This window comes from Bos taurus, chromosome 5 (genome assembly GCF_002263795.3).
Source record: "Bos taurus isolate L1 Dominette 01449 registration number 42190680 breed Hereford chromosome 5, ARS-UCD2.0, whole genome shotgun sequence".
NCBI lineage: Eukaryota > Metazoa > Chordata > Mammalia > Artiodactyla > Bovidae > Bos > Bos taurus.
The window spans coordinates 24891931-24905999 of NC_037332.1; the positions used below are offsets into that span (position 1 = coordinate 24891931).

At 36.5% G+C, this 14069-nt stretch overlaps 1 protein-coding gene across 7 annotated transcripts in view; it reads left to right on the forward strand.

Annotated features, from left to right (window-relative positions):
• The window catches only part of VEZT (vezatin, adherens junctions transmembrane protein), a 71121-nt gene that overhangs the window by 22972 nt on the left and 34080 nt on the right, over positions 1 to 14069 (forward strand). For 5 of the 7 annotated variants that reach the window (XM_059886848.1, XM_059886845.1, XM_059886849.1 and 2 more), the window contains exons 2-4: positions 4320 to 4454; positions 8286 to 8372; positions 13547 to 13722. In XM_059886848.1, coding sequence (XP_059742831.1) covers positions 4320 to 4454; positions 8286 to 8372; positions 13547 to 13722 — 398 coding nt within the window. Of the gene's footprint in view, positions 1 to 1626; positions 1748 to 4319; positions 4455 to 8285; positions 8373 to 13546; positions 13723 to 14069 lie in introns of those variants that run through there. The other 2 variants (XM_059886851.1, XM_059886847.1) reach the window with 2 other exon arrangements.

Below are 14069 nucleotides of genomic sequence, written 5' to 3' on the forward strand. Positions count from 1 at the left end.
CTCTTCAAGAAAACAACTGAAACGTTTTGATTCTATTCCCTTGACCAAGGGAAAAAGTTATAACAAGGAAAATTATTTATCACCACCTACTTTGCCTTACCCTCCACACACATACAAAAAGTCCCTTTCTAAAGCTGAATCAACCTATATTGTATGAATCACAGAAATTTGTGTGTATTTGTTTTTAAGCCTAATAGTCCCGAACCTCCAAATATAGTGGCTAAGGCTGTTGCAGTATGGAGCTTTACCCTGTTGTAAAAGAAAAAGTAATTTGTTTTATATTGGGTGATCAAGTTTTATACTGACATTATTTGTTTCTATTATTCTCATTCTCTTGCATGTACAAAATATGAAAAGCTCACCAATATGGTTTCATATTTCATGTTAAACCTTTTCAAAATTATCACTTGTAGAGTTTGATATGGCTGTTTTTTCAGTAATACAGTTATCAGAGAAGACTTAAAGTACTCCTCCCTTTCCAACTGCATATCTGTTTATGGTCTGATTTTCTTTATATACTTCATCCAAAATAAAAAATTGCAGCTGATTCAGTGCAGAAACAGATATAAAAATCCACCCACTTCCTCCTGTTATGCCAGACTTTAATAAGAGATTTGCAAAAATATAAAACAACCTACTTTTCTCAATACATTTATTTCATTGTGAAAAAAATTTCATTAAAATCATGTTGTTAAAATGTTTTGTTTCCATGACTATTATAATAGGTTTATTGTTAAGTAAGTTGATAAATATTTTAATTATTTAGTTTTAAATTTCTAATATGATAAATATTGTTAGGCATCCAGATAAACAAAAGCTCTTTGGGACCTTTAACAATTTTTAAGACTAGAAAGGAGTCTCGAGACGAAGAATTTTTGAAAATCACTTGTCTTGATTTGGCTATCTGAGATCTTTCAGTTAGTGCGTAGATGATATTTGGTAGTTCAGAGAGAAAGGTAATTTTATCTGCCCAACAGTTTTTAAATTAATATAAAATAATTACTAAAAATCCCTTTGCATTCTTAAAATTTGTCTTACAAGGTCTGTCTTGGTCAGTTCATCTTGGCTGATGTTCAGTTTGTTAGCCAAAGGATGTTTGTTTTTCATTTGTGTGTTATCATTGGTTAAATTTTAAATTTTCTTTTGGCTCAAAGGTTATTGAGTCATAAAAGTGCAAATAAAACAGTAAAATAAATGCTACAATGCAGAATGCTATCATAAATATAATCAATAAAGCTTTAGTGTTCATATAGTCTGTTTATATGTGTTAGAAGGTGATATGATTTGCATTAACAGCCAAAAAGAGAGAAGAACAAACATGAAATATGACAGTGACTGGAATTAACATTTTACTAAACCTCCTTTACCTTCATCCCCTGTCTCCAGAGGTGACAGAGGTCTTCAGAGGTCTCTGAAATTTTGCCAAAAACTTAGTTACATAAAGTCATGAGACAAAGCAGTGATGGCTTGGCAAGCCAGAATTTACTAAAGAATTAGTAGTTGCTGTTTTGTGAAATATGAAATAGTGGTTCATAGTGTGGTTATCCAAGCTGAGGGCGTATGTTCTTAGTTAATGTGCAAACAAAAAGGGAGAACAGAGTATTTATTGTATCTCTTCTGTGTAATCACTTTTTAAAAATCTGTTACAGATACTCCATTTTGTTATTTTGTGAGCTGTGACATAAGCTGGAAAAGGAAGGGACATTGAAGTCATTGCTGGACATAGCATCAGCTAGTTTGCTGTAAGGTAGGGCCTTACAGTTTGAATAAAAAGAAATTTGGCCCGGTCCCCACCCACTAAGCCCCTTCCCAGAGAACAGTTAGCAGTCAAAAGTGTGCCTCATGATCTTGATTGAGTAGGGAGTCGTCAGTAAACTCTGGGCCAATTTGTACTCCTTCAGTGCCTATTTTTATATGGCTGGTGAACAAAGAATGGTTTTTACATTTTTAATGGTTGGGAAAAATATCAAAAGAATGTTATTTTGTGACATGTGAAAACTGTAAGAAGTTCACTATTTCCATAAATAAGGTTTTATCGAACATAATCACATTCATCGGTCTGTGTGTCGTCTGTGGCTGCTTTCATACTACAGCATACTTGATTAGTTGCGACAGAGACCATATGGCCTGCAGAGCCTAAAATGTTTACTATCTGGCCTTTACAAAAGAAGTTTGATGACCCTTGAATTAGAATAACTCCACTTTGATCCATCTTATTTATTGTTCTTCCCCATGGGAATTCGTTTGAAGAAAGGATTCTACTGTCTTAAAAACAAGTTTGGGTTTTGTTTTGTTTTTAAATATGTAAACTTTTCTAAAGGTCAGCCCACAAGAACTAGTATTCTTGTTCTTTTGCCATTCTAGGGGCAGAGCAAGGTGGGATTCACAGTTCAGTTTGAAAATATAGGTTGAGTAACTCAAGGCAATATTTGAAAAAACATTATGGGTAATAGAAAGATTAACCATTTCTGCCACTAGAGATTTTAAGTCTGATTTAGGGATGAGACTGTAAGTTCTTTCTCCTTATTTTTAAATGCTTTGCCTATTTTTCTCAAAGGAGAGATTAAACATAGCTTTAAAGGAAGGCATTCATCTTCTTATTCTCTCAAATTAATAGCCAGTGAATTGCTACCAGTCCAGCAAATTCCCACTCTTCCTCATGTTTCCAAATTCAAAGATATATTCCCTTAAAGTATTGGTCTCATTCAGATGCCTCTCCTCTGTTTCCATATCAACCAGTACATTCTTGTAATTATTCATTTACTTCATGTCTCTGTACTAAACTGTACGTAAGCTTCTTTGGTGTCTTCTTTTCTAAACACAGGAGGCTGTTTGTAACTTTAGGTAATATAGCACAATATTTCAGAGCATTAGCTTTGGAGTGAGACCTATCCTGCTTCCTCTAGGTGAGTGAGTCTTTGCTCATCTATGAAACGGGAGTAACAGTAGTAATGATGATGGTAAAGCATTTATCTAGAATTGTCCCATGGATTTTCATTCGATAGTGATGAGGATGTTTCTGTTTGTTCTATTCTATAACCTGCATTTGGCACATAGCTTATATAAAGTTGAGGTGTAGATTGAACAATTACTGTGTGCTAGGGACTACTCTGGAGAAGGCAATGGCACCCCACTCCAGTACTCTTGCCTGGAAAATCCCATGGACAGAGGAGCCTGGTGGGCTGCAGTCCATGGGGTCGCGAAGAGTCGAACACAATTGAGCGATTTCACTTTCACTTTTCACTTTAATGCGTTGGAGAAGGAAATGGCAACCCACTCCAGTGTTCTTGCCTGGAGAATCCCAGGGACTGGGGAGCCTGGTGGTCTGCTGTCCATGGGATCGCACAGAGTCGGACACGACTGAAGAGACTTAGCAGCAGCAGCAGCAGGGACTACTCCAAATGCTTTATATTTATTTAGTCCTAGAACCCCATGGTTTAGGTATTAATTATTATATCTATTTTTAGATTAGACAGCCCAAGCATAGAAAGATTATAAATCGCCATGGGTTACCAAGCTGGTAGGAGGCAATGTTGGGATCTAAATCCAAATAGTCTGGCTCCACAGTTTTTGTTCTTAACCTGCACTGTCTCTTATTTGCCATATGCTTGTATGTAAGCTTATTTTGGTAACTTTCTTGGTTTTTTAAGTTTGTTTTCAGTGCTGACAAATGATACGTAATACTCATCTGTGCCTGATTGACTTAATCAGTATGATTGTATGATAAATTTATAATTGATACAGTTATAATCATTGCTCCTTGGCTTCAAGTAATAACTATTTTTCACTGTGAGCCCTTTTCGGAGCTATATTTAGCCAGGATTAGCTATTTTGAAGCGATTTATTCTAATACTACAAAAATTTGGACAAAAATTGCTTAAATCTATTTATACTCCTAAATTCATTTTTTCTTGCTGGCACTCAAAGAATGTCTATTTTATTTAGTTTTTCCTTTGAGTTTTAACCCTGCTGAATTGTTTGTTGATTTTTTTTTTCTTTTGATGTTAAGTGGCGTTGTGTAAATAATTCAGTTTGGGCATACTTGTCATAATGTTGAATTTGGTCTCTAAAACTTTTGAAATAGTTGACCTTTGAAATATAGGGGGGTTGAGGCACCACCCGCGTATAACCACACAGGCAGCCCTCCCTACACTCAGTTCCTCTCCCTGGGCTTCATCCACCCCTCCATATGCAGTGCTAGTGCTGTAGTGTGTACTTATTTTTGAAAATCATCAAAGTGGAGCCCTGTCGTTCAAACCCATGTTGTTAAAAGGTCAACTGTAGTAATTATCTTGAAATTTATTTTATATCTCTTTCAGAATTCTCCACTTTACCAGTACTTACAGGATCTGGGACACACAGACTTTGAAGTATGTTCTTCTCTGTCACCAAAAGCAGAAAAAAGCGCAGTGACAGAGGGACAGCAAAAGCCTCCTGCGAGAGCCCTGCCAAAAGTAAGAAGTTGTCTTCATTCTCTGTGACTCAGTCTTTTGTCTTTTACTGATTATTTAAATTGCCTTTAGCCTTATCCTTACCAAAAAACACCTTATTGGCACCTCCATGTTCTTCCCCTGCACTGGTTAAGACTTTAATTTTTATTTCATCAGTGGTATATATCTGTTCAGATAAACATGAATCCTTGGTATTTTGGACTATCTCATAGGTAATTTGTATAATGAATTGAAATTAATATGATTGAGGATCAAAATATATTGCTTATTTAAATATTGAAGTTACTTAGAGTGAACCAGGAAAAAAAAACGAAAAGATAAAAATTAATACCTAATGGGAGCCCAACTATAGGATCCTACAATAACCAGAATTTTTTTCTTTAGATTTTTTTAAGAGAAAGCAAATTAATATTTAATAAATTATTTCAAAGATATTAATGGAGTAAGTATATTTACCTCAATTTCTGCTGCCCTTTATATCTGCAGTATCATATATTTTTATATAGTAAGTATTTTGTAGTTGATATACAGCATTGGGAGGCTGAGGTACTAGAAGAAGCCACCAATAATTAGGTTCACTAAATTGATTTGTGCTCTATTATTGTATTTACTAAAATAAGAAAATATTCCAGTACATTTCAGTTTTAACAAAAAGAATTCTAACAGAAAAAAATATAACCAGATTACCTTATTTCTTGAGCATTCTAGTTTAATCAGTGTTTTAATATAGGAGTCAGTTACTTTTGGGAGGAAGATTTTAAAGTTTTCAGTTAATCATTTACTCTGTAAGATAGAAAGGGAAGGATCTTTCCTTTTGTTCTTCTTAGGAAAAAACTCTAAAATGTGAAGTAACCAAGCTGGACCCAAAGGCAACAGCAGAGTAAACACCAGGGAAGCGGTGTTTTTTTAGCTAACTCTCACGAGGAAGGAGTTAAGGGAGTGAGAGCACACAGGCCAGAACCAGTGCTGAGAGTCCTCCCTACCTAAGTCCTTTCTTCTCCTTGTTCCTTTCAAATACAAGCACCTCTGGGGAAAGTTTTAAAAGCAAAACCTAAAGATATATCTAAAAGATTATTCATAGATTAAAATTTGAATTTGAGATTACTTGGCAACAAAAGACAAAGGATGGGTCAAGGGATAGTGTTGGGGCTGGAGATGGACATTGACCTCGTGTGTGTGTGTGTGTGTGTGTGTGTGTGTGTGTGTGTGTGTGTGTGTAAACTTGGGTTTTATAAGTGTTTAATTCTTTTCACTTATGACAGTATTTTTACATTTAGAAATATTGTTATTAGTTTATAAATAAATAAGAGTTTAAAGTTCATCCTCTCAGAAATTGAGGAGCAGTTAAAAGCATAGCCAGAAAGTGTTTTTCAAAATTACCACATATCCAGAAAGTTCGTTTAATCTTCATGTTATACATTTCAACTGCGTAAGGTACATCTCTCTAAAATGAATTTTTTCTATATAAATCTGGGGCAGCTATATTTTAAAAAGATTTCTTGTTCCTTTTTAGGGGATATATTTTTAGAATTGCCCCCCAGATTCTGTTCAAGTGATGAAGTTTCAGTTATTTCCTTTGGAAAGCAAAGCAAATTTTCTGTATGAGTTCATGATGAAACAGTCACCATTTTTAGACTTTTTTTTAGAAAATGTGATTGTTAGATACTTACTGAGTATTCTGTATTGGTATTCTCATCATGAATATTCATTCTCTGTATATTTTTCTGGTTTCTTTTCCTGGGATTATTCTTAAACATTCCTTCCGTAAAGTTTTAGCATCAGTCCTCTGCTTGGTCTCTTTTTTTCTGAGCTATCTCATCTACTTTCTTGCCCTCACTGGCGTTTTTTGTCTATTCTCCATTTTCACTGAGTTCCAGATACTTGTTAGACATTTCCATCTGCCTGTGCTCCAGGAAACTCATATTCAACATCCCTAGAGCAGAGCTTTTTTTCTCAGCACCCCTGAAACAAAATATTTTTCTGTATTCCCAAATTACTACCCTCTCAATTTATCTTACAGTTTCCCACACTCTAACATTGATTTGGTCAGTAAGTGACTTCAACTTCTTTCTAAAATCTAATCCTTAGTTATTGCTGTTTTTACTACCCTAGTGCAAGCTTTTATCATTATTTAGCCGGACTATTATGTACCCTCCTAATCATGCTTCTTGGCTATACTCATTCCTTGCTAGTACAGCCACTGCTCTGTTTGCCAGTTATTTTTCTAACATGCAGATTTTTATTGTTTCACTTCCCTGTATTAACCTTCTATGACTCCTCATAGTCTATAGGATAAATTCAAAATTATTAAGACCACAGTCTTTTAAAATCTATCTCAGTGTACTTTTTAAACTTCATTGCTCTTCTGTTCTTCCCTTGGCTCTTTGCCAGCCCAAACTCTTAGCTGCCACTGTCTGCAGGACAAATGCTTCCATGGCTCCCTCCTGTACTCATCCTTGTCCCTTGCCTGGGCTTAGCTCCAGTGTTAGTTCCTCTTGACTTCCTTTCTCCTACACTTCTCCAGATTTTACATTGTGAAAGAAAGTGTGCAAGTCGCTCAGTCGTGGCTGACTCTTTGTGACCCCATGAACTATACAGTCCATGGAATTTTCTAGGCCAGAATACTGGAGTGGGTAGCCTTTCCCTTGCTACAGGGGATCTTCCCAACCCAGGGATTGAACCCAGGTCTCCTGCATTACAGAATCTTGTACTGCAGATTCTTTACCAGCTGAGCCACAAGGGAAGCCCAAGAACACTGGAGCAGGTAGCCTATCCCTTCTCCAGCAGATCTTCCCAACCCAGGAATTGAACTAGGATCTCCTGCATTGCAGATGGATTCTTTACCAACTGAGCTATCAGGGAAGCCCAGATTTTACATTAATTTGTAACTATTTGTACTGTCTCTTCTGAGTTCTTGAAAACAGCAGTTATGTATATTCATCTTTGTTCCCGTAACCCTTTTTCAGTACCTGGAATATTATAGTCACTCAGTGAATGTAAACTCCATTTACTGGCCTGCTCAGGAAATGAGCTAATAAGGTAAACTGAATTTTTGATTGATTCAATAATATAACACATTTCAATATGAGACAGTTATTCTAAAATTGTTAAAATAAATTTCTGCTTTAATATTGTAGAATGAAATGTTCTTAATATTTGAGAACTTGGAGCACTTGGTTTTCGTTTTAAAATACCCATATCATCATCATGTTGACATAGGTAGTATTAATACATAGTGTACCCAAGATAAGGTTTCCAGGTCTCCTTCCAGACTCACTGAATCTGAATTTAGTTGGGGGGCCTGGGAGTATGTTCCTAGCTAAAATCTCCAGGTGATTCTGATATATGATTAAATTCGGGATCAAGAAGGAGACTGAGACATACTAGCAAAGCATATTATATAGCATATAATACAACCTGCTGCTGCTGCTTCTGCTAAGTCGCTTCAGTCGTGTCCGACTCTGTGCGACCCCAGAGACGGAAGCCCACCAGGCTCCCCCATCCTTGGGATTCTCCAGGCAAGAACACTGGAGTGGGTTGCCATTTCCTTCTCCAGTGAATGAAAGTGAAAAGTGAAAGGGAAGTCGCTCAGTCGTGTCCGACTCTTAGCGACCCCATTGACTATAGCCTACCAGGCTCCTCCATCCATGGGATTTTCCAGGCAAGAGTACTGGAGTGGGGTGCCATTGCCTTCTCCAATAATACAACCTAGATGATTTTAACTTTCTTTTTCTGATTAAAAAAATGTGATTAATTAGAAGTAGGTTATTTGAAGTTTTTCTGATGTTTAGGTGTGGTTTAATAATCTTGCACAATGTCATTCATCTCCTTCAGCAAGGCATCCTGTTAAAAGTGGCTGAAACCATCAAGAGTTGGATTTTGGCTCAGTCCAATAAGAATGATGACTTACTTCACAAGTTGGTAAGTGTTCACTTTACTTTTTGGTCACTTTTCAGGACTCCAGTTTCTTTTCCAATGAGAAAAATCAATGAATCCAAATTTGTTTTGCCATTGATTTGGGCAGTGACTAATTTTAATTAGAAATTCTGGGCTGTTCTCTAAAAGGAGAGTATCCACTTCGTGAAGTGTTAAAAAAGTTTGTATCACCTAAGGAAAAAGAAAAAGGAGATTCTTCAGTAACTGGGTATCTTTGCATATGGACTCAGTAGTATTTCATAGATCTTCTAAGAGGTTGTTAGCTACTGAGAATAGGATATTCTGATAGTTATTGAAGACCTATTTGTTAGATTATTCATGTCCTGCTGCCATCTTCCTCCAATGACAGGTATTCCTCTCAGTGAGTTAGAAAATAGATCCATTAGTGGGATCTTCCCTCTTTTCATTAGGAACTTAATTATCTCTATTCCACAGCCTTTGATTACAAAGTTGGGCAAAATCAAGAGTGTGGTTCCTCCCTAATTTATTTATCATTCATTTACCATTCTCTGTGCTGTGTGCTTAGTCACTCAGTTGCGTCTGACTCTTTGCTACCCCATGGACAGAGGAGCCTGGCGGGCTACAGTCCATGGGGATTCTCCAGGCAAGAATACTGGAGTGGGTTGCCATGCCCTCCTCCAGGGGATCTTCCAAACCCAGGAATCAAACTCAGGTCTCCTGCATTGCAGGCAGACTCTTTACCGTCTGAGCCATCAGGAAAGCGCACCATTCTCTGACAACTTCTTGTATAAAATATAGTCTTCTGGGATTGATAAATCAGAGAATTTCCCAAAGACTTGCTTAATCTCTGAGCCCCAAGGAGTGCCTCAACGTTTTTACATCCTAATATTAATAATAGGTAGTATAGTTTAAAAAAATATAATTCTCTCACAAGTAAGCACATTTCAGAATCTTCTGCTGGCCTATGACCTTAAGATGATAATTTAATTATTATTCTTGTAAATTATCATTTGATAAGGGATGTTTACAAAGTACTTTCTCATTTTGATTTGGTGATCTAAACACCATATAAGGTTCAGTATGGTTTACCATTTGGAAAGCCTGAGGTTCAGATATTTCAGTTTGGTTAAGAATACTCATGAAGAGAGTTGTTCAAAAATGTTCAGCTAGAAAGTGAGTCAGAATTTGAACCCAAGTCTCCTGGTTTCAAAGTCCAGGCTCTTTCCGTTATAGTGTACCACCTCTCTAGTTTGTGTGTTGTTTTTACTGACTAAAATTACCTTTTTAGCAATCCATTTGGGCAGATTCTCTGTTTAGGGTTCATCTCCGTAGGTGTTTTGAGAATGTCAATGAAGTATCTTTTCATCTACGTAGAATATCGTCTCTATCCAGGTGGAGCCATCTTCATTCTTCAGTGATATTAGAACTGTGGTAAGGTACGTGCTTGGTCTCTTCAGTCTTGTCTGAATCTCTGCGACCTCCTGGACTGTAGCCCACCAGGCTCCTCTGTCCATGGGGTTCTCCCGGTAAGAATTCTGGAGTGGGTTGCTATGGCCTCCTCCAGGGGATCTTCCCTACCCCTGGATCGAACCCGCGTCTCCTGCACTGCAGGCAGATTCTTTACATGGCTCATTCTTTGCTGAGCCATGAGGGAAGCCCCATGGTAAGGTATATGGGTGCATATACATTTTTCTTGGTTTAATCCTAGTGTGCATAGTTCTGCTCTTTTCATTCTTGGATCTTTGTCACTGACCACATGCTTCACGTCATGTTTCACTTTAAAGTGCCAGCTTTTGTATGCATCTCTTTTGTGCCTAGATTATGGAGAATTTTAGGAAGTACATACAATAGAATAAAGAATTGCCCAGTTGGCATGTGGCATGAAGTTGCTTGACTTTTTTCTCTTGATTATAAAATATTTAAAATTTTGTTAGCTATACAGATATTGAATGAGTCCCTCTTTCCTTTTATAAAGATACTGGCAATTGCTCCATGATATCTGGACATTTTATTATTGTTCATTTTCATTAAGGTAGTACTTTTCTTCTTAAAGATTTTAAAAAAATTTATAGCAACTATGATACTAGTGGTATTGGCACTCTCTTAGCACTTTTTAGCCTATAAAGTGCTTGCCCAGAAGTTATCTCACCTGATCCTCATCAGCTTAATTAAATAGCACTATATATTTAAAAGTGTGTAAGATCATTGAAGTATATTGACACATGAATATGTTTTCTTCATCCCTAGGGGCCACAATAGAAATCTCTTTATTCTTTAGCAGTGCTTCTCATACTCTTCATTCCATCCACGCAGTATTCTTCCTAAGTTACCTTCTCATGCTGTTTCCCTGTTTAATTTCTAAAAAGATACCTACTGCCTACCAAGTCAAGTCCAGTTCATCACTTTGACAGGCATGAAAGTGTTTGCATAATTTGGCCTTAATCTGCCTTTCCAGTTTTATGCACCAGTATTTCATCAGCCCAGTATAGTCTTCCTTTTTGTTTATTCCTTGCCTAGTCTCTCTATATGTACTATTTTATATGTATTTATATATATATATATATATATATATATGTATATACTGTGAATTGTGTTCCATTTTTCTATGATTGGAATCTTTTCAATAAGCAGTTCTAGCTCTTCCTCAGGACCTTTCTCAGAACCTACAGCCTGTTGGATCTCTTTTCTACAACAACCTTATAATAATTATGTGTGCTATGTACTGTAAGTTTTTATATTATACATGGTTTTCTTTATTGTACTTTTAAGTATTTCATATGTACTAAAAACACTAGGAGCTAACACTTACATAGTGCTTACTGTGCACTGGATACTCTTAGCAGTTTATAAATACTGACTTATTTAATCCTTACAGCAACCCTATGAAGTGGATACTATTATTGTCCTCTTTGCAGATGAGGAAACTGAACAGAAAAATTAACTTGCTTAAGTTGTGGGACCAGGCTGTAAACCCAGGCACTAAGTCTTGACACTAAGACTTGTTGAGGGTAAGCCAAAGTTCACATAGTCCACTTCCCCCCAGCACAGAGCACCAGTACTATCAGTATTACCTCGGATCACACTGGTTAGGGGGAAGCTTTATCCCCAAAGCAGATCTGGTGCCAAGGAGTGGTGTTGAAGAAAGTGAGTTCCTGATGAAGCAGCAGGTCCATAAGAGAGCCTGTGTAGAGGAATAGCTCCCACCTATGTTAATAGCTTCCCCCTCTCTGTCAGTGTTGGCCTTCATTTAATTAGGCTTCTTTTAAACTTACCCATATATAAGTACATAGAAGTCTCATAAAAGGCCTGCTTTCAAGTTTTTGTAGCAAAAGTTTTATTTTTAATATTTACATCTGAATATGATCCTGTCTGATGGGGTAATCAAAACCAAATTATAAGGCATACATGAAGATTTATTTCAAAGATTATTTGAAAAGCTACCCTGCCCCACCCACTGCCTCCCTGCCTCCCATTGCCCACCTGCTGTTGATATTCTGCAGCCCCTGTCCCCCTTCCCACCCTCAACAGTAGTATAAAGTAAGTCGTGCTGTTCTCTGTTTATGAAAGTGTGATGGAATGTCAAAAAATTGAGTAGTTCCTAATGTTAGGATTGTAAATGAGAGGAAGCAGTAATTCAAACATGAGCCATAAAAGTGCTGCAGAGGTATGTCCAGGGTATATCAGTAGATGGTAAAATCCATATTGGGCTAAACAGAAGATCAGCATTCCACTGAGATTCTTTTTTATTATTGTTATTGATAAGAAATATATCCAAATAGGCTTCATATTAAAAACATTCTTCTCTAAAAGTGATGTGTACAACCCATGATCAAGAGGATATGTACTTGTAGTATGTGGATCACTGCCTTCTTGCTTAAGTCCTCATGATGAGCTCGGGCTACAGTCTGTGGTGTGGGAATGATTAACTAAGAAGAGGAAACCCTAGACCTAACTGATTTTACTTTGATTGCTACAGGTCTTGTCCATTGAAAGTTCTCTTTTATTTTTTATCATACAACAGGATCATTCTATTCTTTTTTTTTTTTTTCATTCTATTCTTGAATCGGATGCAAAATAAAAATTTAAATTTTCTGATAGAGAAGACTATATTCAGGGAAGCAGAATCAACTAACTACCAAAGACATATGATTTAAAATCAGAATTCTGGAAAGTTACTTGGTTTCTTTGGGCTTCATTTTTTCCTCTATAGAATGGACAGAAAATGATAACGTACATGACAGGGTTACTGTGAGAACTGCTCTAACATTGCTGCTTCATCTCTCATCTCTCCACCAGGTATACTCTGCCCAAAACTAATATTGGTCACTTACAGGTCCCCAAACTAGAAGAGGCTTGCTTTCATTCTGTCTCATCCCACTCTTCCAACTCTTTCATCTGGTCAGTTCTTGTGTATTCTTTAAAACTAAGCTTAGGCTCTTTTACTTTCTCTTTGTTGCCGGTTTATTCCCTCAATGCCGTTTTCATAATAACTTAGTTATACCTCGTCACACTTGTCTGCACTTTATATTGTAACTGCTTACCTTTCAGCCCTCTCCTTTAAACTCTGAACTCTCTAAGAGTAAAGACTTGTATGTCTTGTGTATTTTTTTGTGTTTTTGGTGTCAAGCATGTTGCCTGGTATGTTAGGAGATATTCCTTGATAGATGGATAAAAGGGAAAGAGGGAGGAAAAAATGAGCTAGTATATGTGAAAGCATTTTGTAAGCTATAAAATGCTATGCACACATTAGGGCCATTTTGTATTATATTCCTTAATGACGTATTTTTTAATATTCGAATATTTCATTTTTAGAAAGCCTTGATCCTGCTGATGTTATTCTTAGATGTTGGCTATATTGTTACAGTATATAGGGACAGCATATCTGTTAGAGGATTATATTTTCCATGTTGTTTTGCAGCCGTTTAATTAATTAGGCTTAACAGGTTTATTAATCTGTAAAAAATACATATTTCACTCAATATGCAGCTCAATGATGTCTACCTCTGTTTTTTTGTTTGTTTCATATTTACTGTAAAAATATAACCCTGTACATCATACTGAAAATTGACTATTGTTTCTTCTTCTTGTAGTCTATACTGAAAATAAACACCTCTAGTTTTATTAACATGGTAGGAGCTTAATATTTAATACAAAATTATGTGTGTATTAATACCTCTCTTTGGTCTTTCAATGGCAAGGATATTGGATTCCGACTTGATTCACTCCATACTATCCTGCAACAGGAAGTCCTGTTACAAGAGGATGTGGAGCTGATTGAGCTGCTTGATGCCAGTATCCTGTCTGCAGGGCAACCTCAACAACAGGAAAATGGACACCTTCCAACACTTTGCTCCCTGGCAACCCCTAATATTTGGTACTGTCTAGAAAACGTCTATCCTTTGTTTACATTTAGAGTATTAGTAGAGGAAGTCTGTCATCATCCTCTCCATGATAAAGGCATTATAAACATTTTAGCATTGTAATTAATATAATGATATGCCAGAGGTTTTTTTTTAAAAAAAGGATACCTTCTAACTAAATACTATTTAAAATGAAAGTGGGAAAAAACATCCAGTTTGACTATTATGTACTTGCAACTCAGTGTAATTAGTTCTGTGTATAACAGCCCAACAAGCAGGATTAACATACGCCAAAAAAGAATCTCTCTTATACACATGTGTGCATGAAGTCCTAGCCAGTTCTTCACGTTTCTTACCCTTA